This window comes from Pipistrellus hanaki, assembly GCF_964339955.1.
Source record: "Pipistrellus hanaki genome assembly, chromosome: 13".
Lineage (NCBI taxonomy): Eukaryota > Metazoa > Chordata > Mammalia > Chiroptera > Vespertilionidae > Pipistrellus > Pipistrellus hanaki.
In genome coordinates, this window is record NC_140515.1 from 8,769,111 (window position 1) to 8,796,187 (window position 27,077).

General features: G+C 39.6%; 1 protein-coding gene across 1 annotated transcript in view; it reads left to right on the top strand.

Annotated features, from left to right (window-relative positions):
- Nucleotides 1-683: 683 nt before the first annotated feature.
- MDFIC2 (MyoD family inhibitor domain containing 2) overlaps nt 684-27,077 on the top strand; it is a 110,413-nt gene continuing 84,019 nt past the window's right edge. Inside the window, exons 1-2 of the mRNA XM_084902099.1 lie at nt 684-766; nt 1,319-1,406. Coding sequence (XP_084758225.1) covers nt 1,319-1,406 — 88 coding nt within the window. The 5' untranslated portion in view covers nt 684-766. The remainder of the gene's footprint in view (nt 767-1,318; nt 1,407-27,077) is intronic.

Consider the following 27,077-nt stretch of genomic DNA (forward strand, 5'->3'; position numbering starts at 1 on the left):
GAGCAAAGCACAAGAAATGAAGTTGGGAAACAAGGTGAAATGGGTGCCAGGTGATGAGAAAACAGACAGCTGCTGGGTGAACACTCGGCAGGGAAACCACTGTGGGCCCCAACCAGGAATGCCACTCCTGGAGGGAACGGGATGCTGGTCCTCCTCAGCACGGCGCCCCAGGCTGTGCTTCTGCGTCAACCTCTGTGGAAAACAGCTTTGACTGAGCATCGAATGCCCACACCTCTTTGAAATGTCATTTCACAGCCTTTTGGAACATCTGCAGACCCTCCAAAAACCCAATCTGTTTCTTGTTTCCTATTCAACGTTAGGAAAACTTGTTTTTCAATTTTTCTGCTGCAGGAAGAACTTCTAAGGGATAAAGCTTTAGAGGTTTTACTCCCTTTTCCTCTAACCCAAGTCTTGTCTGTGCACTCTTCCTCGCCCTCTGAGTGTGAGTGTGGTGTGTGCGGGAGGAAGGGGTGAAGCACGGCATTTGGGAATGCTCATTGTCCCACATTGGCGGAGTGTCCTTGCAATCAGTGCTGGCCGGAGCGGCTCTTGCTGTGAACCACAGGCTTTGCATGACCTTAAAAAAGCTCTCAGCCACAAGTTGGATGCTTTTGGCAGCGTTACAATCGTAGCACCACCGGCAGGGAGAGCTTTGCTTCCCTGCTCACTCTGGCTGGGAGGGGAATGCTGGGTGTCGGGAGGCACGGAGAAGGCTGCCCAGCGCCTCGCACCCTGCCTGGCCCCTGGGCCTCCCCCCGGATCCCAGGTAAGACCGCAGGAGCCGGAGCAGGGTCAGCCAGTCCCTCCTAGAGAGGTCGGGAAGTGGGGTGCAGGGGGGTCCAGGGCAGATTGCCTCACCTTCCAGAGCCCCAGGCCTGTCTCAGCCCATAGGGCTCTAATTCAACCCAATAAATTGGTGAAAATGTGCTTTTATGTTTTATTATTATGCATATCTCTGTATATCACTTTGCAACATGCTCTTCTATAGATTATTAAAAACATGAAAACAGCAACAGAATGTTTGTTTTTTACAAATCTGTGGCTAGCCATTAATGTTATTCTTTCATATTCATAAATTATAAAATCTTATAGCAACCTATTGCTGAAAAATGAAATATCATATAAAGTTTAGTTTTCAATATTAATATTTTAAAATATTACAAATGGATAAAATGTCAGACAGCATAAGGCAGTGAACTGAAAAACTATAGGGAAAACACTTTCCTATAATATGGCATTAGTCTCTAAATATAAAGCTCAATGTCACAAATTTGGGTTCTTAAAATTTTTTTATATCACAAATTGTGTTTCCACTTAGATGTCAGAAACTGAGCTGGAAAAGATAAAAGTAAGAGCAGCTGAGCATTTTGAAAATGATAAAAGTAATATTTCTTGGTTGAAGGAAGGTAAGTCCTCTTGCTGTTGATTTTCTCCGAATGTGGAAGTTGTGCTTTTGTTTATAAGAGACCGTGTGGGAGACGGAATGAGTGCAGGGCGATTAAAACAATGTCTGTGCTTCCGCTTTTTTTAAGTTTTCTCCTCGGGCTGGGTGGCGTGTGAAGGTGTTTAGCACTGAGGAGCTTTTGTTCCCTCTGCCGCAGTAAACAGTGTTTTGCTGGGAGAGAATATGCATTTTCAGCTCAGATTATCTGTGAGGTTCTGGTTGTGCTGTAGGTTTCTCCTTTAGCCAAGGAGACTACATCATTGAGGACAAGTATTTTCTAAGTAATAATCACAGCAAGGAGGGCTGCTGTAGGAAGTGATGTCTGCAAATAGCATCGCCATTCACTGCAATTAAAGGGCCGCCTCCCCGGGGAGAGCGGCCGCGGCACCGTGTGCGTGAGGCGCTGCTGGAAATACACACACAGATCAATGCGTTCTCCTAGGACAGTGCGACTTCGTGCGCTTTTGAAAACACGTATAAGCTCGTGATTATTTACTAGAAGGTTTCGTTTTGTCCTCTTTTCATTTTACGAACATCTTAACGTTTCTTAAAGTAAACTGACTTGATATTTTATTGAAATAGGTGTATTTTTTGCATTATTTCATAAATGTATTCAATCGTAAAGTAACAGCTCTTAAGTAGTTGCCATTCCTCAAAATTGTATTCTCAGATCATGGGAGGAGACTTTAACATACACGTCAAGGAAGTTCTACAACATCAAAACAATAATAGTAATAGCATGGCCCTCATTGCAAATGTGTGCTGATAGTATGCTGAGTCATCACAACAGCCTGTACAATAGTAATTATTCCTAATTTTCAGAGGAGAAAACAGAATCACAAAGGGCTGAAGTAACTGGCTAAGATGGCAAGATTGTAAACGTGACAGAGCTGAATTCGATCCCAGAGAGTGTGACTCCACAGCATCTGAGTTTAACCACGACCTTACACAATGTTTCAAAGAAAAGATGTTAAATTACTTGCAGGGCGTGACCTGCCCCATGCCCCACTAATCTCAATTAGTAGATGGAGCTCCTCTCTGCTAGAGATTCTGTTTCAGGATAAAAGTTGATGCAGACATGAAGTATTCTCAGAATCATTTCCTTCAAAAAGCCACAGGCAGTAAAATTCTCTGGCTTCTCTTTATTATGATATTTTTAAATAGAACACTTAAAAAAACAGCACTGTGAAATGAAAAACTGAACTTGGATCAAAGATTTCCTTTTGCATTTCCTGTGAACTCCAAACCCATGAAGACAAAGGTGTTGGGCACTACTATTGGCAGTGATGTTTACATTATTTATTTTTGCTATAATTATTCCACTTTACAGTCTCATATAGAAACAGTGGTGGAATTGATAGACCAGTCGATTGTTTACTGAAGTACTTTCTTTTTTAAAAATTGTGTTCACTAAGTCTGTCTCAGCATTAAGTTTTTGTGATCTGTAAAAGCTAATTCCCCGGTGACCTGCCTTATCCCTTTGGACCCTTCCTTTAAGCTACATTCAAATTATGTTTAACATATTTCATAAAAGGACATTGAACCAGATTCTAGATGTTTATTAAAGTAAATTGACTTGATATTTTATTGAAATAGGTGTGTCTTTTACATTATTTCATGAGTGTATTCAATCGTAAAGAAACAGCTCCTAAGTACAATAGTTGTCATTCCTCAAAATTGTATTATCAGGTCATGGGAGACTTTAACAAATATGTCAAGGAACTTCTACAACACCAAAACAATAACAGTAATAACTCGCCCGCATTGCCAATGTGTGCTGATGTTATGCTGAGTCATGACAACAACCTGTGCAACAGTAACATCTTCATAGGGAATCATCTGGAGAATGAGCTAGTATTCAAACATAAATCTCTCTTTTTAATGTTAAGAAAAAGTATACGTGTTGTCTTATTTATTTTTAAAGGCAAACTGGCGCATTGGAAAGAGTAGAGCAATAGAAGCTAGGCAGGTGTGGTTTTCAAATCTCAGCTCAGCTGCTTGCTAACGGGCTGTGACTGGCGTTTTGCTGAGCCTCTGGCAGCTCAGAGTCCTCAGCAAGGCCTGGTGACACCTGTTTGTGTGATTGTGGAGATGAGATTTCATTATTTCTGTGTGTCCCCTCTTTAAAGCATAATTCAAAATAATATAGTTATATTTTTTGAGATCCTCATTCACATTTGGAGCAATTATTAATAGTAAGAGTCCTCTGTATTTTTATAGTATTTTATATAAATTTCATCATTTAGTCCCTAGAACAGCTTGATATGCAGTAACATTGTTCCCATTTTATAGTTTCAGAAAGACTTTGGATGTTCCTCAAATTTGGCAAACTGAATCTGGAACCCAGGTCTTCCAGCTCCAAATTATATTCTTTTCCTTAAACTACTCTGTCACATTGATTTTTCTAATGGTTATTAATCAACTTCCCCACCCTCAAAAAAAAAGTATATAAAATAGATGGCTTAAATTTGTTCCAATGGTTTTCACGAATGACGAAAGTAGTTGCTTCTCATGTCACAATGTGAGTGAGATGAGAAGCAACTACTTTCCTCCCTCTGCAACTCTAGCTGAGCACTCCCATGGTTAAATGTAGAGAACCATAGCAACGCCTCGCTGACGAGAGGCGAAGTAAAAACACCCACTGGAGGAACCCAGTGCGGACCTCAGGGTGTGCATCACCATCATGGCCAACCTGGATGCTAATGTCCTTTATAATATTTCAGATATTCACCCCATTTATCCAATGCGACTCAGCATTGTGAGCCACATGTTCCTGGAGCTGAGGCACGAGAGGGCAGGAAGAAAGGAGAAAGAACAGTCCTGCCCTGGAGAAGTTTACTATCTTATTGGCTTGCTTTTGCCTGAAAGGCAAGGCGCTGACTGCCTTCCACCTTGCATCGGCTGGGTCATGGGGGCGATGGCCTCAGCAAGGGCGCCAGAGAGCTGGTTACAGCACACCCAGAGCTATTATCCACAATTAGGGCGAATAGTGTTTGAGAAACACGCCGCAGACCCAAAATGCACTCACCTCCAGGTAATTGCATCCTGTTTCACAGTCTATCAAGGCATCAGGCGGTCCTCCATCGCTGTGAGTCACGCTGCCTTTAAACTCTAGATGATCAGGCTTTAGATCTATCACATTCCTACGTCCCAATTTAAGGAACTCAGGAGCCCAGGGATAAATGCTTAAGAAGCAAGACAGGTAACTCTGAAGTCAGATGTCCAAGGATCATGCTCAGAGAAAAACCTGTTTTAAGACAACCAGAGAAACAAAGTGTGGTTTTGAAAGATGGAGCAGGCAAGATGAGCTATCTTGTGCAATTTGGACCGAGGTGGTCTAAAGGCCAGTCTTGAAGGTGGTGCCCATCTATTTGCACAGGTGGCCGGAGGAGTGCTGGGAGCAGAGTCATCAGAGGCCATCTGCCTGCTTTGTGCTCCGGTCAGGGCGCCCTGGCCACTCTTCCTGTAGTTAACACAGAATCAGAGGGACAACAGACTGGCACAGCAAGGGCAGGACCCGGGGCTGAACTGAAGCATGCTGAGGGCATATGAATCCCTAACTAGTCTGCAGAATGGCTGGGGCAGGCAGAGGCCAGGCTAGGCAGCAGGCATGGTGATGGCTACGACAGAAACCAATTCAGGAACCCCAAGTGAGGAAACATGTCCTGGATAAAAGTCATAACAAGGAGAGGAGAAAAATAGGCCCAAATGTGAAAAACGTTATGAAGGGAAAATTGATATAACGGAGAAATTGGGGGGAAATTACAGGTGGAATAAGATGGCATGTAATGCCCCATTAAGCCAGGGAGCATTCTGGGTAAGCATTTCAGTGCCTACTGCTTCCTCCATTCGATACGGAAGAGAAGCATCAGGCAGGATGGAGCCTTGAAATTGTTGCTATTTGTAGTTTAAAATCGCAGCGTCGCCAGTGCTTGAACTGCACATAATTTCTTACAGTGTCTCCTGATTTTTTCAGGAGAAACTGGAAATCTGAAATTCCATGTGAAACCTCCTAACTTCTGAAGGTTAAGAAAATAATAACAACAATAAGAAAGCACCTTGCAGAACAAATTACGCCAAGTTCTGTGACTATTTCAGCCCATTGGCTACCAATTTGTAAGAATTTGTATCCCTAAACAAAACCTATTACAATTTTCCCCAAACCAGTTTTCCATAAAAATTGCTTCATATGTGCACACGCACATATACATGCACACAAATACTCACATATTTATAGGTATGTGCAAAGTCAGTTCTTTAAAAAATATGACATTACGACTGCTGAAATGAAGCTGTTTTCCTGAAATTACCTGGTCTTGTTTCAACAAGGCATTCTCTTCTGGTTGTAGTGAGCAGAGGGAAGAACAAAAATAGCCCAGTTACAAGCGTGCCCTCCATGCTTTATCATCTTCTCATCAGGTGCTGACTTCCCAATAACTGCCGGAGCAGGTGGGCCTTCGTGGGAAAATTCGTATTTCTGGAAGAGGTGTGATTTTAAAAAGAGGAGATGAGGGCAATGAACAAGTTTTTCTCTCATCTTCCAAGAAATGCCAGGAAGAAAGACACGTGGATGTTGAAAATTGTGTAGTCATTTTGAACTAAGTACAGGTAGTCATATGGTGACTAGAGTCTTTGGTGATTTCAAGATCATTATTTAAATACACTCTTGAGGAAACTCGATACATTTATTTAGTATTAAGATAGAGAAGTTGGGTCACCAATGACTTGGCATCTTGAATATATTGGTTATCATTTAATCAGAGTTAACACATATTAGGAATTGATGTAACAAGATACTGGAAAACAGCATAGAGCTTCCAAAAGCCATGTCCTAAAAATTCTCTTCTTAATAAAATGCAAAACTTCAAATCATATTACAAGAATCTCATCTCATTTCTGACCATTGTTTGCCAATGAGATGGAGAAAGTGAGAATCCTACTTCTATTGATATTCATAAATTCACTGAACTTCCATAATTCTAAGTGAACGAAAGCCCCCTTCCTTTGATCAAACATAATTTCAGATTATAAGCATTAAAACAATCTAAAATATATATTTTATTCAATTTAGCAACTATTTGATGAGGCTCCTCTTGAGCCCACAGACAACATGTTAGGCAAAGAAACAAAGGTGTCAAACAATGAAAATGCCATTTCTTCCTTTAAGGAACTCATTTACTTAAGTGTTTTATAATAATGACTAAGTATCAACCCAGGCTAATTCTTTCACTCAGGTACTTCTCATTTTTAAAAGGGCTCCTTTTTTTGACCAGCTTAAATATGAAGCCTCATTTATGTTTATTTCCACAAACAGCATAGCTTGAGATTCCTATTCTTACGAAACAGGATAATTAGCTCTTATTTCATTAGTCTTCATTAACTTGTGAAAATGTGTTACCTAATACCCAAAATACAGGTGAGGAAAAAGTAACAGCCAAAGAGAACGTTGGTTTTTGTTTAAACATAATTAGAAGGAGAAGCTAGATGGGAAAATGTGCCTTTGCAAATCATATAAATAAGTAAAATGAGAGCAAGATGCTTTTACAGGAGTCGTTTTCTGGAAGCTTTGGAACAGGCTGATGTGCTGGAGCATTGGGAACTCTCCTTTAGAATTAGTGATTAAGAAAGTTAAGAGAAAGATTTGACGTGAGAGTTAAATCACAAGAAGAAGCCAGCTGTGCGAAAATCTGCAAAGAACATTCCAGCAGGGAGAAGAGCTTGTATGCACACAGAGTGGCTCAGGATCCAGAATGGCTGAGTGGAAAAGAAGGAAGGAAGGGAAGGGGTACTGAAAAGGAGGGAGGGAAGGAGGGAGAAAGGGACAGAAAAGAAAGTGATGGAGAAAGGCGGGGAGCTAAAGGAAGGTGCTTAAGTTGGCAATAATGTTGGCCTGCCTTGCTGGCCTCAATCAGGAATTTGGATATTTTTTCCTTCATAATTGGAGCCACTGGAGATTCTAAGAAAGGGAATTTGAGCAATCACTTATATTGTATGAGCTAAAGAGTATACGGAGCCCTAGCTGGTTTGGGTCCATGGATAGAGCATCGGCCTGCAGACTGAAGGGTCCTGGGTTCAATTCTAGTCAAGGGCACATGCCTGGGTTGCAGGCTCCATCCCCAGTAAAGGGTGTGCAAGATGCAGCTGATCTCTCATCATTGATGTTTCTATCTCTCTCTCCCTCTACCTTCCTCTCTGAAATCAATAAAATAAAATTTTTAAAGAGTACACAGAAATAAAATAGAAGATACTGCAGTTGAATAAGCAAAAGGTGATAATTGAAGTAGGATAAAATTGTGAAAGTGAAACGGAGGAAATAGGTTTGGGGATCTAGTTCAGAGGGAAAGGTAACTGAACTGGCTGGTGCAGCAATTTGTGGCAACACAAGGAAATGAGTCAAGGCTGACCACTGGCTTGAGGCACTGCCTGATGGCGATGCTCAGTGGAGGGGATGGGAACACTGGCTGGAGGGAGAGACTCAGACCTGGGGAGTCAGAGTAAGATGAAATGCCTCTGAGGCATCCCACACAAAGATATCAACTAAGCAGAAGGATGTGTGAAATCAGTTGTTGACAAGGAAAATCTGCTCGAGATTTTACTTCAACATGAAGATTGAGAAAGCATTTGCTGATAGAGTAAAGGCAATGAAAATAAATTTCACATAGAAGGAATGGGACAGACAAAAACACGTCATGTTTCAAAAAGTGAATGAAAACAAGAGTGGCTGGAGCATCTTGACCCAAAGCAAGGCTGGCATTCGGAGAGTGTGGGGAGCTTGCCAGGAAGAGAGCCAAGAATCATTCATAGACTTAGGTCAGCATTTTGGATTCCAATAAACACTTTCCCCTGGAAATGCTACTGAAGATATATTTTACATTGCAGTAAAATATATTCTACTACGTTTTATTTTCAAAAGAATGTAAGGCTAAGGGCTATCAAAGGATAATACACTAATATCAAAATGTAATAATTATAAAACAAAGTTTTAATAGTTTGTATTAGGTTCTGAAGAACAAAATCAATAGAGATAGAGGACTATCTCTATTGATAGATAGTTGATAGATTATAGATATATACATGATAGATAGATAGAGATAGATAGATAGATAGATAGATAGATAGATAGATAGATAGATAATAGGAGACTTATTATGAGCTACTGGCTTATACATTTATGGAGCCTGAGAAGTGCCACAGTGTGCCGTCTGCAAACTGGAAGCTCAAGAAACCAGCCGTCTGCTTCCAGGCAAGCCCGGCTCAGGAGAGCCAATGCCGTAAGTCTTGCTTCAAGCAAGACATTCAAACAACAGGAGTGCCAATGGCCGAGGGCAGGAGACCATGGATGTCTTAGTTCAAGTGGAGGGAGCAAATTTGTCCTTCCTCTATCTTTTTGTTCTATTTAACCCCTAACAGATTGGATGATGCCCATCCACACTGGAGAAAGTGATTTTTTAAAAAATCAGACTGCCAATTTAAATACTAATATATTCCTGAAACACCCTCATGGACACAGTCAGAAATAAAGTTTTTGCCAGCGACCTGGGTAGCCTTTATTCTAGTCAAGATGACACATAAAATTAGTCTTCACCTAGTTCTTGAGAGGAAAGCAACAGGTGCTGATTCTAGCGAAATTAATGAAAAGCGGATTGTCTGGAGACTTGGAAGTGGCTCACAGGCAAGAAGCAGAACTCGGTCCAGCGGGGCTCCAAATAGCAAGACAACAAATGTGCTCAGGTCTCCACTCCTGGAACAAATTAGCTCCGCATACTTTTCTCTTCTCTTATCCTTATAGTCAAGACTCCAAATGCCAAAGAAGAAGGCTTACTAGCTTTGGCCATTGGTCCTGAGTGGACCGCCAGGGAGCCTTGGCCGGCAGCTCCCCAGGCCACACGGAGGACAAGAGGTGCTTCTCCAGCGGGAATTTGGGCTCTGGCACCAGATGTAGGGAGAACAGACGTGTGGCCCCCAAGGAATGTCTACTCTGAGAGCCAGCATTCCTGACCCGTTGTCAGTGCTCTTCTCCTGAGGGGCGTTCTCTTAGGAGCGGGGCAGGCCTTGCGGATGGAGTGCCGGACATTCCAGGAAGGGGCGTTCTTAGCCTCAACGCATTGCCCTTTTGCTGAAGTTCAAATGTCAGAATCACTATGACTCTCTGATAACTTCATTTTATGTTTGGAAAGTTCAGTAAAATAGGAGATTCTCTGTGTTCTCATAGGTCAACAAATTAAAGTCCAGAGGCCCAGTCTAAAGCTGACAATTACAATGTCTTTCTAACCGAGTCTATAAAGCAGTAAGTTCATTTCTTGTAAAATGATGACATTGATCCCAATGCAGTGGAAGGCCAAGAAGATGCCTTGTCAGCCCTGAGACCGTGGCAGCAGGAATTAATCAGTGCAAGTCCCACAAGTTGTTAACAGCAGATTTAAAGACTCCCTTCCATGGATGATAGAGCAGTGCATCAAATCCAGAATGGCCTTAGCTCCCGTTGTTAATTGCAGTTTTATGAACTCAGAGTGAGGAACCTGGAGAATGGGAACCGGTTTCTCCTCTTCCAAACGGGAGAAGAAAACTATAAAGAATGAGAAACTTCAAGAGACTTGCTCCTTTTAAGAGGGGGTTTCAGTGGACTAATTCATTTGCCTGTGTGTCACAACAGCTGTTGGTGTGATACACTTAATCAACATGAGTGTGGTGAGAGAAAAAAGCCCCTTATGTTCTATGCCTCAGGAATAAGGACATTCCATTTCTTGTAAATTCTACAGAGATACTTTAATTTTATGTGATGATGGCCCATTTCTTTCAGCTTAGGAGCAGCGTTTAGAGGGAATATACTCTCTAATAAAATGCACCTACACTAGGTGTTCACCAGACCATTAGTTAAAAGAGGGAATGTGAACAGAGCAAATGAAGACATCCCTCTGCGGGCATGAATCATCTGAGCCATTTGAGCCATTATTTAAGCCTGTCGAAAAGCAAATGTGCGGCAAAGACAAAAAGCAAGGGCAATGACAGTGGCTCTGCCAGAGGGTGACTTCAAGGAAAAATAGAGGGGACGCTCACAGAGGTGCAGTCTTAAACAAGACGTCAGGATTCTTCTTCTTTAGTTGAATTTTCTCACCAACATGGATTTGAAAAGAAATAGCTACACTAAGAAGGTAAGGAAGATGCTTTGTGATGTCTAATCTCAAACAACAGACACAAGGAGAGAAAAATCTGCATTTTCCCTCTTCTTCCACTCACAATTTTCTTTTCTGTTTTATATTTAGAATATTCAGCATTATAGATAGGAAATCATATTTCTACCAGTCACCAAAAGATATAAGTGAGTACCCTGAATATAATTTTCATGAAAATATAAAAAAGTTTATATAAATATACTCTTCAGGAGAATTAAAAAGTACATTAAGACCACAATTAATAAAAGAAAACATTCCACTCTATACATGTCTTAAAACTAACTTCTTGGACTAATATATAAACATTCATATTGATATGGTAAACCATTCATAATATAGGAAGCATTTGTTTTACAAAATGATATAAAATCAGGTAAACCAAGTCAGCAAATGTTTGGACTTTGCAAGGCACAGACTTACACAGCGATGTGCTGTGACTGCCATGCCCGAGGGACTTGTGATTAGTTGGGAAACAAATAACAGCAACTCATCCTGTTGCCGTACAAGGCAGACAAGAGCAAGCTCCCCAGCTGTATTGAAGTACAGTAGAATGCACACAACCAGTTTGGATGGAATTGTTTTCAGTATAAATCTCACACATCAAACCATATGGGTACATCCAATTCCTTAGATAGATGCAGATTTCTTTCAAGATTAAAACAGAGCTTGTTGGTTTGTTTTATTTTTAATGAATTTGGTGGATTTGGGCTAACACTACTATGCTAAGGAGTCACTTGAAAACAGCAGGAATCATTTAAAAATATTAACTTAGATTTCTCACATATCTTAAAAGATCTTTTATTTAAATATTGTTTAAAATGAAAAAAAAGAAACATATATCATAAAAGATAGACATCTTAATAGATAGGAAGGACTTCACTTTTCCAAGGGAAATGTTTAAGTAAATAATTTTATTTTTAATAAAGAGGGAAAATTGCACTAAAGACAAACAAAAGGTAATAATACTTGGAGGCACAGTGTGCTTATCGCACTGAACACTTTGGAGCATCTGAATTCAGTAAAATGTTAACACTTTACTATCTGCAGGCCAATGCCCATTAGTTAAGGAGCCCCGGGGCCTCTAAGCTCCAGATGAAGCGAGCGAGGCAGAGCTCTGTCACGCGCTCTGAGAGAAGCATGTGCTCCGCTTCAGGTTCACTTAAGGAAGTCAGTCTCATTTTGGTCTTTCCTGGATATAACGAGCAAAAATGATCTTTTTGGAAACCAATCATTTTGGAGACCAAACTAATAATGCTAATTAGGAATCGATTTCAACTTTCAAAAACACTGAACAGGAAAAAGCCACATGGTTAAATATGCATATTTAAAACACATGCATGTATTATATGTATAACTATGTTGCTGGAATAAAATATTTTATTCAATCCTTCCTTCTGGCCCTCCAATTTATTAATTATCTCTTATTTGTAAGATAACATAATTTCTACAAATTCAGAGAAATTGAGAATTTAGTTGGGCTATAAATCATAACTAGAGCTTCAGTAGGCAGTATCATTACAACTGATGAAACATGATGATGAAAACTGCAGACTGCGAAGCCTGGGGTCTTCAGAACACAGCAGTTATATTTGGAGGCAGAGTAAGAAATAAACCTTGCCGAGACCGGTTTGGCTCAGTGGATAGAGCATTGGCCTGCGGACTGAAAGGTCCCAGGTTTGATTCCAGTTAAGGGCATGTACCTTGGTTGTGGGCACATCCCCAGTGAGGGGTGTATGCAAGAGACAGCTGATGGATGATTCTCTCTCATCGATGTTTCTAACTCTCTATCCCTCTTTCTTCCTCTCTGTAAAAAATCAATAAAAATATATTAAAATAAATAAATAAACCTTGCCTATGCTACAAATGGCTTTTAAAGCTGGGCCAAATGTCCTAGGAGCAAGGGACGCCATCAGACACATCCGAGGTCAGCTTTGTGCTTCAGCAAACATTTGTGATTTGAGAATCTTTATGAAGATGAACTGGGAGGGTAAAATGGAGGTGAGGGGGCACAGAGTGTCTAATTAGAAGCTTTTTGCATGCACAGATGAGAAATAGTGATTTCTGAACTGGGATAATGGTGGCAGGGCAGTGGAAACAAAGATGCTGGCGCCCAAGACGGTGTTGACCCAAGGCCTTGACCATGGGCTGGACATTAAGGGGTAAGAGAGAGAAGGAGTTGCCAGGGATTAAAGAAAGTCTCTGGACTGTAGCAGACAGTGTGTGTGTGTGTGTGTGTGTGTGTGTGTGTGTGTGTCCTTATGTAAGTAACCTGTTTACTTTAGAAAATTTAAAAATGTAGATGGAAAACTTATTCCAAATCCCCACACTTGGAGATAGCCACTGTACATATTTTCTTTTCCGTTTCATACTTATGTATCAAAGTGTGTGTGTATATTTTTATTTACACATGCGTGATTTAATAATTTTAACAAAATCTGTTTATGCAATATATGTATTTAATAATGTGTTTCCCATACTCATATGAATGCAAATACCTTTTCTGAGTAATGAATATAGATTTATAGCATTATTTTAATTTTTGTGCACATAGTATTCCACTATTAAAGTGATAAGATATATGTAGCCCATTTCCTATTTTGGATATTCATATTTAGATTATTTCAAATGTTTTGCTTTTAAATCTCAGAGAAATGAGATTGTCGTTTCCTTATAAGCAGACTAACCAAAAGCACAAAGGCACTGGTGTCCTCAGACCTCACTGTGGGCTCTCAGGCCATAGTTTATGATGGATTGCACACCAGGGCTTCATTTTCATAAAGGTCACATGCAGAAGCCTTATCGTGCTAGTTCTACAGATGCAGAAAGTAAAGCTCAGAGAAGTTGAAATAATTGGGTTCAAGTCAATGGGTAATAGACAACAGCGCTAGGTCTCCAGTCAGGTATCCTGTAAACTGTCACTTCACTGAGACTTCCAGGCTTGCTGTGATCTGTAGCGATTACCCCTCAGCCTCGACTCCAGCTTTCCCAGGCATATTTAAGTAAACAGGCTCTTTGGATCTGAAACCCAGTGCATTTTTATCAGAAACTCTGCTTTGAAATAGAAGGCAGATAACCAATAACCCCTAATCTGTACTCATTTGGCAATTATAATTAAAGGAGACAGGCAGAATTTTGGGAAGTCATGCAGATGACGCCTCTTTAAACCTGTTATTCACTTAGTTGGATTCTCTAAACAGTGTCTTCAGCTTAGTCATGGAGAGTTGAAAGAGAAAGAGGACAGAGTTATGACATATGGCAAAGACTCAAAAGCCAATTTATCTACAGATTGTAGTGATCAAATAGTTCAGAATGAATTGCAATTTTGTAATATTACTACATTCATATTCAAGAGATAAAAGTTGCTCCCATGCAATCCAGTCATTTAAGACACAGTGAGTTATAAGGATTAATCATTTTAATATCTTCCCCATGAAGTTGGCTAACTACACAAAAAACAAAGTGGATGGAGGGGGGAGTGGAAATATTATTTTGTTTGCTGATCTTTGTGAAACAAGCCCTTGAAAATAAAACATAATATATCAAAGTGTGGGTGTGGGGATAATTCCAGGGGCCGAGTGAAACTATGATCAGATTAAGAAACAGCAATATATTTTTGCATGGCTAATAAACAGATCAAAAACCTGCAAACCTAAGGATATTTGGATGCAAACTCTAAGTTTAATTTTCCCATATCCCTATCTGGTCAGACCATCTCTCCAGCAAGAAAATTATATTATACACAGCCTTGTTTTCCAGTGTTCAGCAAGTAGCACCCACTGTCATCCTCAGATGTGACCTTGATTGTCATTGTTATATTTAGAACTTTAAAAAAAATGTATCCCCTTAAATCTTTAAATAGTAGGATTTAGCAAAGAATAAGGACACTCAGTAAAAGCTTTTCTAAAAGCCAGAAACAACATCTTTCAAAAAGCCACTATAGATATTACATCCACTGTATTTTTCAATCATGAATTAAATTCATTTATCCTTTGATGATCAGAAGACTTTGAGTTTATAATAATATTTTAATTAAAATTATAAAGCTATATTTAGGTAATCAAATTATGCTTTACAAATTTCCCCTCAAAAGGAAAATAACAATAAAAATGCTTAAGGAAGGAGTTTAAGAAACTAATTAAAATATTTCCCACTCTCCAAGAAGAAATTTAGTGCAATTCAAAAATTTCTGATTGCATAAATATACCATTGCTCCATAAGGCATCCAGACCTGTGGAATATTAAGCATTCATATTTCTGCCTAACCAATTGAAACTAAGAGATTATATGAATGTGGCTGAATTTGGCAATAGTAATAAGGGAGACTAAGTAGATAACTTTGGATTTAAACAGATATATAGTTTAATTACAGCTTTCTAGTGGATTAAATATCAAATATCGAAACTGCTCATTTTCACCGAGCCCTCCAGGCTTGCTGTGGTTTGTAGCAATTATCCCGCAGCTCTACTCCAGCTTCCCCAGCATATTTAAGTAAACAGGCTCCTGGGTTCTTTTGCATTGTTTTTATAAGTATTCATTTTATAATAACTAACTAGAGGCCTGGTGCACAAAATTCCTGCAGGAGTAGGCCTTTGCAGCCCCAGCTGTCTCTGCTGCCCTCGCAGCCCCGGCTTCATCTGGAAGGTCGTCCAGTCTATTCTGCTGTTTAGCTGTTTGTCAATTTGAATCTTACACTTTATTATTATATAGAGGCCCAGTGCATGAAATTCATGCACTCAAGTGGGTTCCTCAGCCTGGCCTGATGTCCTTTTGCAGTCCAGGAGCCTTTGGGGAATGTCTGACTCACAGCAGATAGTCAGACATCCTTAGCACTGCTGCAGAGGCGGGAGAGGCTACCACCATGCTGCTGTGCTTGCCAGCCATGAACCCAGCTCAGGACATGGCTGAGCGATGCTCCCCCTGCAGGAGCACCCTGATCACCAGGGGGCAGCTCCTGCATTGAGCGTCTGCCCCCTGGTGGTCAGTGCGCATCATAGCGACTGGTCGTTTTGCCTTCAGTCGATTTGCATATAGCCTTTTATTATATAGGATTACCCAGAGTCAGGCAAAAGAACTTGAACATTAAAATTGTCCAAAATAAACTTCAACAAGCAGAGAATTGTGGTTACATATAAATGTATTTGTTCTCTCTTTTATTTTATTTTATTTTTAAAATTTCTTTATTTATTAAGGTATTGCATATGTTTCCTTATTCCCCCATTACTCTCCACCCCCCCCCCATTCATGCCCTCACCCCCCTGTTGTCTGTGTTCATTGGTTAGGCTTATAAGCAGGCACACAAGTCCTTTGGTTGATCTCTCTTCCTTCCCCCCACCCTCCCCTAACTTCCCTCTGAGGTTTGACAGTCTGATCAATGCTTCTCTGTCTCTGGTTCTGTTTTTGTTAATCGGTTTATGTTGTTCATTATATTCCATAAATGAGTGAGAACATGTGATATTTATCTTTCACTGAATGGCGTATTTTGCTTAGTATAATGCTCTCCAGTTCCATCCATGCTGTTGCAAATGGTAAACAAGGTTTCTATCATTTCAGAAAAACCTTTTGATAAGAAATAATATATACCCAGTTAACCAATCAACCAACATTAGCAAAGCCATAATACACTAATGGCAGGGGAGGGAGGATATTGGATCAGATCCTGGCATTAGACTGGACCAGAGAGGCAGATCACTCCGTACTGATTAGCTTGTGAACATAGTTACTCTAAGGGCAATGGGGAAACACTGAATGGCATTAGCCCAGAGAAGCTGCTGTTGGGATCTGCGGTAGTGGAAGGGAGAGGAGAGCATGTGGTGGTGAAAAGCAGGTAGGAGGGCTTGCAGTACCTGGAGGAAGACTTAAAAGGGTGGCAGTGTGAATGAGAGCTATCCTGAGTGTGCATTGAAAATCGGAATGGTCAGGAATTCCTGGCACATTGGGGAAGGCAGTGGTCAGCAAACCATGGCTCGTGAGCCACATGCGGCTCTTTGGCCCCTTTAGTGTGTCTCTTCCACAAAATACCACGTGCAGGCTCACACGTACAGTGTGATTGAAACTTCAGGGCCCATGCGCAGAAGTCGGTTTTCCGCCTGGGCGAGTCTATTTTGAAGAAGTGGCGTTAGAACACTCAAGAAGCCACATGTGGCTCGCGAGCCGCGCTTTGCCGACCACTGGGGTAAGGGACACAGGAGACAGAGACTCCACACACAGCACCCAGCCTGCTGGAAAATGATTAAGCTCTTTGCTCAATTAAAAACACAGGTATTAAGCTGTATGCTCCACCTGGTATGAGTTAAAAGTAACTGATTAGAAAACGCATGTTAATGGATTCAAAGTGTTAGAAGTGACAGGTTCTGGACACTGGATCTGAGGACTTTGGTTGACTAAAGTGAGGACTTCGGTTGACTAAAGTTGACATATTTTCGGGAGGCAGTAGTCAATAGGGAGAAAGTATCACGTGTTGAGTTTGTTTCAGTATAGGGAGAAAATCAGCTGCAGATTTGGGAGAAAAATGAAGCACAGCATTTCACTGAGTTTACAGCACCTCATGTTTTACACTGTCACCTCCTTGGGGGCGTATGGGACAAGGGAATCTCAGTTTAGTAGAAAGTGTGAACAACTCATTCATTTAATTTCCCCTTTTGTACAGCAGAGGAATGCTTTCCCCTTCCCCAGCAGAAATGCTGCTGCTCCGGTGGATTATAAGATGTAAAACAGTTAGAATTCCGTTGATGCCTCCCAAAGGTTGATCCGCACATTAGACACAATCTTAAGTGGGGCCCAAAGAAGCTGTGAGGTTTTCAGGTCAGTGTGGGTTCTGTTTTACACAGAGTTTTGCTTTTTCGTTTCCATGAAGATGAAGGAAAACAATGAGCAAGTGTAGGAACAAGGAGGAAATAAAGTAGGGGGCCTGGATTTATATTAAACCCTGTTCAGTTTTATGAAATAAAGCCTTATATTGACAACAAAGAAAACAATTTTTGTGTATGCTTCTTTTTAAATGTTTCATTTCTTTTTCAGTCACAGCTGACATACAATACTATGTTAGTCTCAGGTGTACAAGATAGTGATTAGACATTTACGCACATTACAGAGCACAGAAATCATCCCGGCACCACACACAGTCATGACAGTAACATTGACTACATGCCCTGTGCTCTACCTCACATCCCCTGGCTGTTTCACACCTGGCAATGTGTACTTCTCAATCCCTCACCTCTCTCACCCATCCTCCCAGCTTCCCTCCCATCTGGAAACTACACATTTGTTCTCTGAATCTATTACTTTGTTTCTGTTTTATTTATTTAATTTCTTTTTGAGATTCCACACATAAGTGAAATCATATGGTATTTGTCTTTCTCTATCTGATTTATTTTACTTAGTATAATATTCTCTAGGTCCATCTATGTAGTTGCAAATGGCAAGATTTCATTCTTTTTTAAAGCTAATATTCCATTGTATATATGTATACTTTTTAAAATATTTTATTTTCAATTACAGTTGACATTGAATATAGTATTACTTTCAGGTGTACAGCAGAGTAATTAGACATTTATGTAGCTTATGAAATAATATCTTATAGATCTAGATCCCCTCTGGCATCATACATTAGTTAATACAATATTACTGAATATACTCCCTAAGCTGTACTTCATATCCCTGTGACTATTTTGTGACTACCAATTTGTACTTCCTTTTTAAATTATTATTATTGATTTTAGAGAGTAATGGAGAGGGAGAAATAGAAACATCAATGATGAGAGAGAAGCATGGATCAGTTGCCTTCTTTACATGCCCTACTGGGACTCGAGCCCGCAACCCAGGCACGTGCCCTTGACTGAATCGAATCTGGCTGGGCCCTTCAGTCCACAGCTGGATGCTCTATCCACTGAACCAAACCAGCTAGGGCCCAATTTGAACTTCTTAATCCTTTCACCTTTTTCACCCAACTCCATTCTCATCTGGCAACCATCAATTTTTTCTCTGATATATGAATTAGTTTCTGATTTATTTATTTTGTGTTTTAGATTCCACAGGTGAGTGAAATATTATGGTATCTGTCTGTCCATGTCTCTCTTATTTGACTTAGCATAAAAACCTCTAGGTTCATCCATGTTGTTGTGAATGGTAAGATTTAATTCTTTTTTTATGACCCAGTAATATTCCATTGTACATATGTACTACAATTTCTTTATCCAATCATCTATCACTGAACATTTAGGATGTGTCCATATCTAGGCTATCCTATCTAATAAAAGAGTAATATGCAAATTGACTGTACATCCACTACATCCACAAGCCACACCCACCAGCCAATCAGGAGTGAGTATGCAAATTAACCCAACCAAGATGGCTGTGGCCACAGAGCAAGCAGGAGGCTTGGGTTTTCCAGGAAATGGAGGAAGCCAAACTTCCCACACACCCTAGCCAGCCCAGGCCTCCACTCAAGGCTACAAAGTTTCAATTATAAAAGATAAATAAATTCCAGACACCATGGCCTCTCCTTGGGTCACTGGGGGGCGTGGCTGACCTGAAAACCACCACAGGCCCTTCACCCAGGCCGCTCCATGCCCCAAGGGAACCCCCACCCTGATCTAGGACACCCTTTAGGGCAAACCAGCGGACCTCCACTAGTGCACCAATCCTCTATCCTATCTAATAAAAAAGTAATATGCAAATTGACCATTACTCCAATACACAAGATAGCTGCCCCCATGTGGACATAAGATGGCTGTCACAAGATGGTCATCTGGGGAGAGCAGTTGGGAGGGATCAGGCCTACAAGGGAGGGCAGTTGTGGGTGATCAGGCCAGCAGAGATAGGCATTTGGGAGTGACCAGGCCTGCAATGGATGGCAGTTGGGGGTGATGAAGCCTGCAGGGGAGGACAGTTAGGGGTGACCAGGCTGGCAAAGGAGAGAAGTTGGGTGTGACTGGGCCTGCATGGGAGAGCAGTTACGGTTGACCAGGCCTGCAGGAGGAGGGGGGGACAGTTAGGGCCAAAGAGGCTGGCTGGGGATAGGTCAGGGGGCAATCAGGATGGCAGGCAGGCGAGTAGTTGGGAACCAGCAGTCCTGGATTGTGAGAGGAATGTCCAACTGCCTGTTTAGGCCTGATCCAGGATCGGGCAGTTGGAATCCCTTAAGGGGCCCCAGATTGGAGAGGGTGGGCTGAGGGACACGTCACCCTCATTCCCATACACGAATTTCATGCGCCTGGCCTCTAATTGTAAATAATGCTGCAATGAATGTAAGGGTGCATACATCTTTTTGAATTAGTGTTTTGAATTTCATTGGATAAATACTCAAAATGGGATTTCTAGATCATAATTTTTAGGGTTTTTGTTTTGTTTTGTTTTGTTTTTGAGGAACTTTTTTAATGCTGCACCAATTTGAAATCCCATCAACAGGGTATGAGGGTTCCTTTTTCTCCACATCTTCACCAATACTTGTTGCTTATTGATGATAGCCATTCTCCAGTGTGATGATAGCCATTCTCTCATTGTGGTTTTCATTTGCATTTCTCTGATAATTAGTGAGATTCAGCATCTTTTTGTATGTCCATTGGCCATTTGTATGTCTTCTTTGGAGCAATGTCTACTCAGATCCTCTGGCCATTTTAAATTGCATTGTTTGGGGTATTTTTGGTGTTAAGTTGTAAGAGTTCTTTATAAATTTTGAATATTAACTCCTTATCTGATTTAGCATTGGCAAATATCTTCTTCTAATTGGTATGTTGATGGCTTCATTTGTTATGCAACATTATTTAGTTTGATATAGTCTAATTTGTTTATGTTTTCTTTTGTTTTCCTTGCCTAAGGAGATATATTAGAAAAAATAATACTAATTGAAATGTCAGAGAGCTTATGTTGTGTGTTTTGCTCTTTTTCCCCTAGAATTTTTAGGGTTTGGGGCCTTACATTTAAGTCTTTAATCCATTTTAAGTTTAAGTTTGTATATGGTATAAAAATGTGGTCTGGATTCATTTGTTGTATGTATCTGTCTAGTTTTCCCAACATCATTTATTTAATAGGCTGTCTTAACCCCATTGTATGTTCTTGCCTCCTTTGTCATAGATTAATTGACCATATAGGCATGGGTTTATTTCTGAGCTCTTTCTTCTGTTCCATTGATATATGTCTCTGTTTTTATGCCAGAACCATTCTCTTTTGATTATTATAATCTTGTAGTATAGTTTGGTATCAATAAGTATGATACCTCCAACTTTGTTGTTCTTTCTCAAGATTGCTTTCACTATTTGGGATCTTTTCTGGTTCCATATAAATTTTAAGATTATTTGTTCTAGTTCTCATTGATATCTTGATAGGAATTGCATTAAATCTGTAGATTGCTTTGGGTAATATGGACATTTTAATGATGTTAATTCTTTTTATCCCTGAGCAAGATACATGCTTCCATTTATTTATATCTTCTTCATTTCTTTTTTCAATGTCTTATACTTTTTCAAGTACATGTCTTGTATCTCCTTGTTTAAATGTATGCCTAGGTATTTTTAATGAGATTTTTTTAAAGTTATCTTTCTGATTGTTTGCTATTTGTGTTAAAAAATTCAACCAATTTCTGAACATTAAATTGTATCCTGCTACTTTACTGAATTCATTTTTAGTTCTAATACTTTTTGGTGAAATCTTTAGAGGTATCATGTGATCAGAAAATGATAATGCTTTTACCTTTTCCTTTCAAATTTAAATGTTTTTTTATTTCTTCTTGTCTGATTGCTGAGGCTAGGACTTCCAGTACCATTTTGAATAAAAGTGATGAAAGCAGCCATCCTTGTCTCTTCCTTATCTTAAGAAAGACACTTTTAGTTTGTGCCCAGTTGGAATGATATTAGCTGTTGGTTCTTTCATACATTGTTTTTGTGATGTTATGTTCCCCTTATTCTGATTTTTTATGATAAATTGGTGCTGGATTTGATCAAATTAGTTTTCTACTTCTATTGAAATGATCATTTCCTTTTTATCCTTCATTTTGCTTATGTGGTATATCACATTAATTGATTTGTGGATTTAAACCAACCTTGCATTCCCTGAGTAAATTTGACTTGGTCATGGTGTATAATCTTAATATATTGTTTAATTCAGTTTGCTAATATTTTTTGAGGATTTTTGCATATTTGTTCAGCAGGAATAGCAAAATGCAACATAACCATTGTGGATCAAAATATATAGCACTTTACATATTTTTATTGTTGGATGTATGCCATTGAGAATAATGCAATCAAGTACCAAATTTTTGGAGCCACTCTGACCTGCATTTAAATTAGGATTCGCTACTAATTAAAAATTGGTCTTAGTCAAATCACTTAACATCATTGAGCTCTGATTACCAAAGCTACAAATCAAACATAATAAAGGCTGCTGCAGCAGACACAATTGATTGCCTACCCATCATCTATTCTTTTCTTCATAGTGAATCTCAATTTACATCAGAAATCCATCTGTTTCAGTGCAGCCATGTGTTCCCAGGAAGACTGGCTCTATCATCAGTCCCAGGAGTGGGAAGAATTCTGATTGATTTAACTCAATTCTAGTGGTCCCACTGCCATTTCCAGTGTTCAATGTAGACAATAGTTTGTGAAATAATTCAGGACAATGCAACAAGAGAGTTGTCTGCTAGGAGCTTTCAGTAAAGGTGTTTGTTTTGTTTTACTTTGGGGGAAGGTGGGTTGGTTTCTTTTGGTTTGGTTTGGTTTGGTGTTTTGTGTGTGTGTGTGTGTGTGTGTGTGTGTGTGTGTGTGTGTGTGTGTTTTTGTTTTGTTGTGTGTGTGTGTGTGTGTGTGTGTGTGTGTGTTTGTGGGTGTTTTTGTTTTGTTTTGTGTGTGTGTGTATTTTTTGTTTTGTTTTTGTTTTGGTGTGTGTGTGTGTGTGTGTGTGTGTGTGTGTGTGTGTGTGTGTGTTGGTTTCTAAGAGAGTTTACAAGAAAATGTTCTTTCCTCTTTTGGATATTGTCAAGTATTTATGTAATGCCTGATAGTGGGGAAGCCATCATATTATTACAAAGGGAAGCAGATTGATAACAAAGCCACATAACTAACCTAAAACAACTCAGAAAAATGTCTATTTTATAACTATTGTTGAGTCATTGATTTGATCAATCCTGTAGTCATCCTACCTCTGAAATTAATAAGTGAGAAATAAATTACCTTATTTTTTAAGCCAGTTTGGATTTTGTTAATTGAAACTGAAACTATTTTGCAGAATGAGTAATAACAAGTGAAAAGTACTGGACACCAAATAATAGCGATTATTATTAATTTACCTTTTTCTCATAGTCACTTTTTCATTTTCTTTATCTCTTTACCTGACCATTTGAAACTATCAGGAAACGTGTTTTTTTTTTTTTTATTTCTTTCTATATTTTTCTACATACCTATAGCAGTGCCTGTCAACAGTAAGTGTTCATAAACATTATCAAATAGAAACACATTTGAATCTAAGCCTTTTCATACACTGTAAGGTCTGTAATGACCTAGAGTGACCAAATTTTATTAGCAAAGAAAAAGAATGTTTTAAAATTAATAGTATAAGCAAAATAATTGTGATTTTCATTTTAAAGAATGATACTTTTTTCATTTGAAAGGAAAAAATATATTTCTATTAACTGAGTTTTACATGCTGGGCAAAATAATTTTGAAAAACTGACATTTTTAAAACACTAAGAAAAAGAAACTAAGATGAGGGGGAAAAATCTTAAAAGATGACAATATCTTTGTAAGATCAAACCGTGTCCTTAATAAAAATTGATAAATATTTTGACAAATAAATTTTAAAAATGCATTCAACTGTTGACTAAAGTACCATCCTTAAGCTTACATGCAAATTTCTGAGTGGGTGCTTAAGCCTTGTATGTTTATATGCTCCCTCTTTCATTAAATAATTTTGCTCTTTCTCTGTCTCCATAAGTCTCTTTGGAGCTCAATATGTAATACAAAATTTTAAAAAAGTGATGTGATAGGAACTGACACAATTATTTTTTACCAATTAGCAAATGTGACCAGACTCATAAAAACTTTTTTTCAGCCGAGACCGGTTTGGCTCAATGGATAGAGCGTCGGCTTGGGGACTGAGAGGTCCCGGGTTCGATTCCGGTCAAGGGCATGTACCTTGGTTGCGGGCATATCCCCGGTAGGGGGTGTGCAGGAGGCAGCTGATTGATGACTCTCTCTCATTGATGTTTTTAGCTCTCTATCTCTCTCCCTTCCTCTCTGTACCAAATCAATAAAAATATATATATATAAAAAAAACAACTTTTTTTCAATAAGGCCAGATACCTATTTATCTTTTTTATGTTTAGTTTAAGATTCTTGAATGAATATTAATCCTGTCTAATAAGGAGGGAGTATGCTAATTGACTGCCGCGCCCTCAAAGATGGTGCTGTCTACAGCCAATAAGGAGGGAATATGAAATTGACTGCCCTGCTCTCAAAGCTAGCACACCCACAGCCACAAGATAGCAGTGCCCAGTTCCCCCAGCCATTGCCACACACATACCTCTGGAGTCCCCGTCTCTGCACCCCCAATACTCCCCATGGCTGCCCCAAGGCACAAGCAAGCCTTGAATGGAGTCTGCCCAGCCACACAGGGCCACCCGAGGCTCAGGTAACTAAGGCTGGCCAAGGCTTGTACTGCCCGCAGTGGCAGCACAGAGGTGTGATGGAGCATTGCCTTCCCCTGATTGCCAGGTTGCCTCCTGCCCCTGAGGGCTCCCTAATTGTGAGAGGGGGCAGACCGGGCTGAACGACTCCCCCTCCAGTGCATGAATTTTCATGCGCCAGCCTCTAATGTTATATATATATTTTTAAAAATCATGTTACTGTAAAGTTGAATGTTATCTTGAAAAGAGAAACTTGAAGAAAAGGAGGAGACTTACAAATACTCTTATTAGGGACAAAAACCAGGTTAATACCATTTTATATCACTGTAGCAGAGAAATGTATGTGTTGTTTTTTTCACTAATCAATAACTAATATTATATCATAATAGTAGTTTTGAAAACAATGATGTTTTTATGAGAATAACAGAAATCATGATTATTTTTGACATTGTTATCATTGCTGATATCTCAAGGTATTGCTTATTCTGCCGAAACCGGTTTGGCTCGGTGGTAGAGCATCAGTCTGCGGACTGAAAGGTCCCAGGTTCGATTCCAGTCAAGGGCATGTACTTTGGTTGTGGGCACATCCCCGGTAGGGGGTGTGCAGGAGGCAGCTGGTCGATGTTTCTCTCTCATCGACGTTTCTGGCTCTCTATCTCTCTCCCTTCCTCTCTGTAAAAAATCAATAAAATATATTTTTTTAAAAGATATGTTTATTCTTATCTCATCATCAGTTATTCAATGTCTTGGTATTATTTAATTTATTGATAAATATGAACATATAACAATTTTAAAAATATGGTTTCCTTATGATCCTATAAATTTAATTTTATGCATTTAAAATGCTATTTTGAGAAGCGATCCATAGGCTTCACAGGTTTCTGGTGAAGCACCCTTGACCTAAGGAACAGATGGGCAGAACATTTCCAGAAATAGAACAACAAGGTGCAGGGGCCTGGGTGGCTACCACCGAACCCTGCCTCTGCCATCATGTAACATGCTACTTATTTCATGCCAAACAACAAAAATTAAAGTCTGCGATTGCATTACCAAAAAAAGTTCTTTAGTTCTTTCAAAAAAAAAAAAAAGCCTACATGTTTAATAATCAATTTTACATGTTTTTCTTTTGAGACCATTTTATTTTATTTTTTTTTTTTAGTTAAATGTATTTGGTATACAATATTGTGATAGTTTCATGTATACAAGATAGTGATCTAACATTTTTAAACCTTGCATTATGACCATAAATATTCTAAACTTACTTCAAAAAAGTTGATTATGTAGAATTTATATCCACCAAAGTAATTCTACTTTCAAAAAAGTTAAAACAGAAGTGCTATGACAAAATTTAAATCCGTTGTATAATCAAGGAAAGATGTTCTTTTCTTTATTTGAAAAATTATAGATGGATAGATGTGTATAGAAATGTATGCATGATATGTACTTATATCATCAAGTACATAGTTTTAAATATTTGTACATTATTAAATAAACATTTGATAGGCTATTATACTGAAAATGAATTTTGGTAATTTGTTAAATTCTTAGATGCTTTAAACAGGTTATTGCTCAAAGAAAAAAATTCATCCCAATATAAAATTTTAATTGTAAAAAAATTAAAATACATACAGATACAAAATACTCTCATAAAAAATAAAAAAAAAACAAGTTGAGACAACCAAGATGGCATTGTAAGTAAATCCCAGTACTCACCACCTCCCAGAACTACATCAAAATTACAACTGAAATACAGAACAGCCATCATTCAGAACCGCTTGAAAACTGCCTGAATGGAAGTCCTATAACTAGAGAAGTAAAGAAGGCACACTGAGACTGTTGGAGAGGCGAGTTGCAGAACAGGCTGCTCTGACATCCATGTATGGCATGTTTTTAATTGGGAGGGAAGCATGAATGAGGAGGACTCCCGTGAGGAGCAAGAGGTCCCAGCCCCACACCAGATCCCCAGCCAGGGATTCCAGAGAAGGAAGAGAAGTCCCCATAACTTCAGGCTGTGAAATCCAGTGGAAATTGTGGCTAAGTGACACAGAGGCTGCTGGCCTCTCAAAGGGCCTGAGCATGAGGCCAAATGGTCCCACTTACTCTGAACTCTGGCAGCAGCTTTAGGGAAATCCTGGGACATATGGGGAGAAATGGAACTGTATGGCATTGGGGTAGGAACTTGAGTGGTTTTCCCCCAGACAGGGGTGTTCACAAGGGTCATTGTTCCTATACTGGGACCATCCCTGTTGCACAGCTGACTGGCAGACATATCTAAATTTCCATAAACATGCCCACACTGTTCCTTCATCCCTGGTGATTCTCTGAGACCCCATCCCTTCCAATGTGCAGCACAACCAAGCCGTTTACCACAACTTTTTCATATGAATGGCCTGTCCAGGCTCAGCTTCAGACTTTGCTAAAATCTCTAAAACAGCAGCTGCTGTCAGCATGACCCAAACCTATCAATAAAAGACTCAAAACCCAGCACTAGCACAGTCTGCCTTGCTTCACAGCTGTGCCTCCCCTCGGCACTTATAAAACCAATATAAAAGGTAGCCATCTGCAAATGTCTCTGTAGTTCCTGCAAGGTGGCCCCGGGAAGAGGCTGACTGCAGCTCCCTGGAGGCCCCAGAGCCAGTGCACCCAGTGGACAGCTTCAGACCACACTATATTACAACTCTCCACAACCACAATTAATACATTCAAGTAGCTGACTCAGTGAGCATCAAGCTCCTCTGAAGTAAGTCCTGCTCTATACGGATGTCTCCTGCACAGCAGCTCTCTCACTGTAGTCGCAGCAGGTCCTCACAGTCAATTGGCCTGGAGGTCAATTCCTCCCAGTGATACC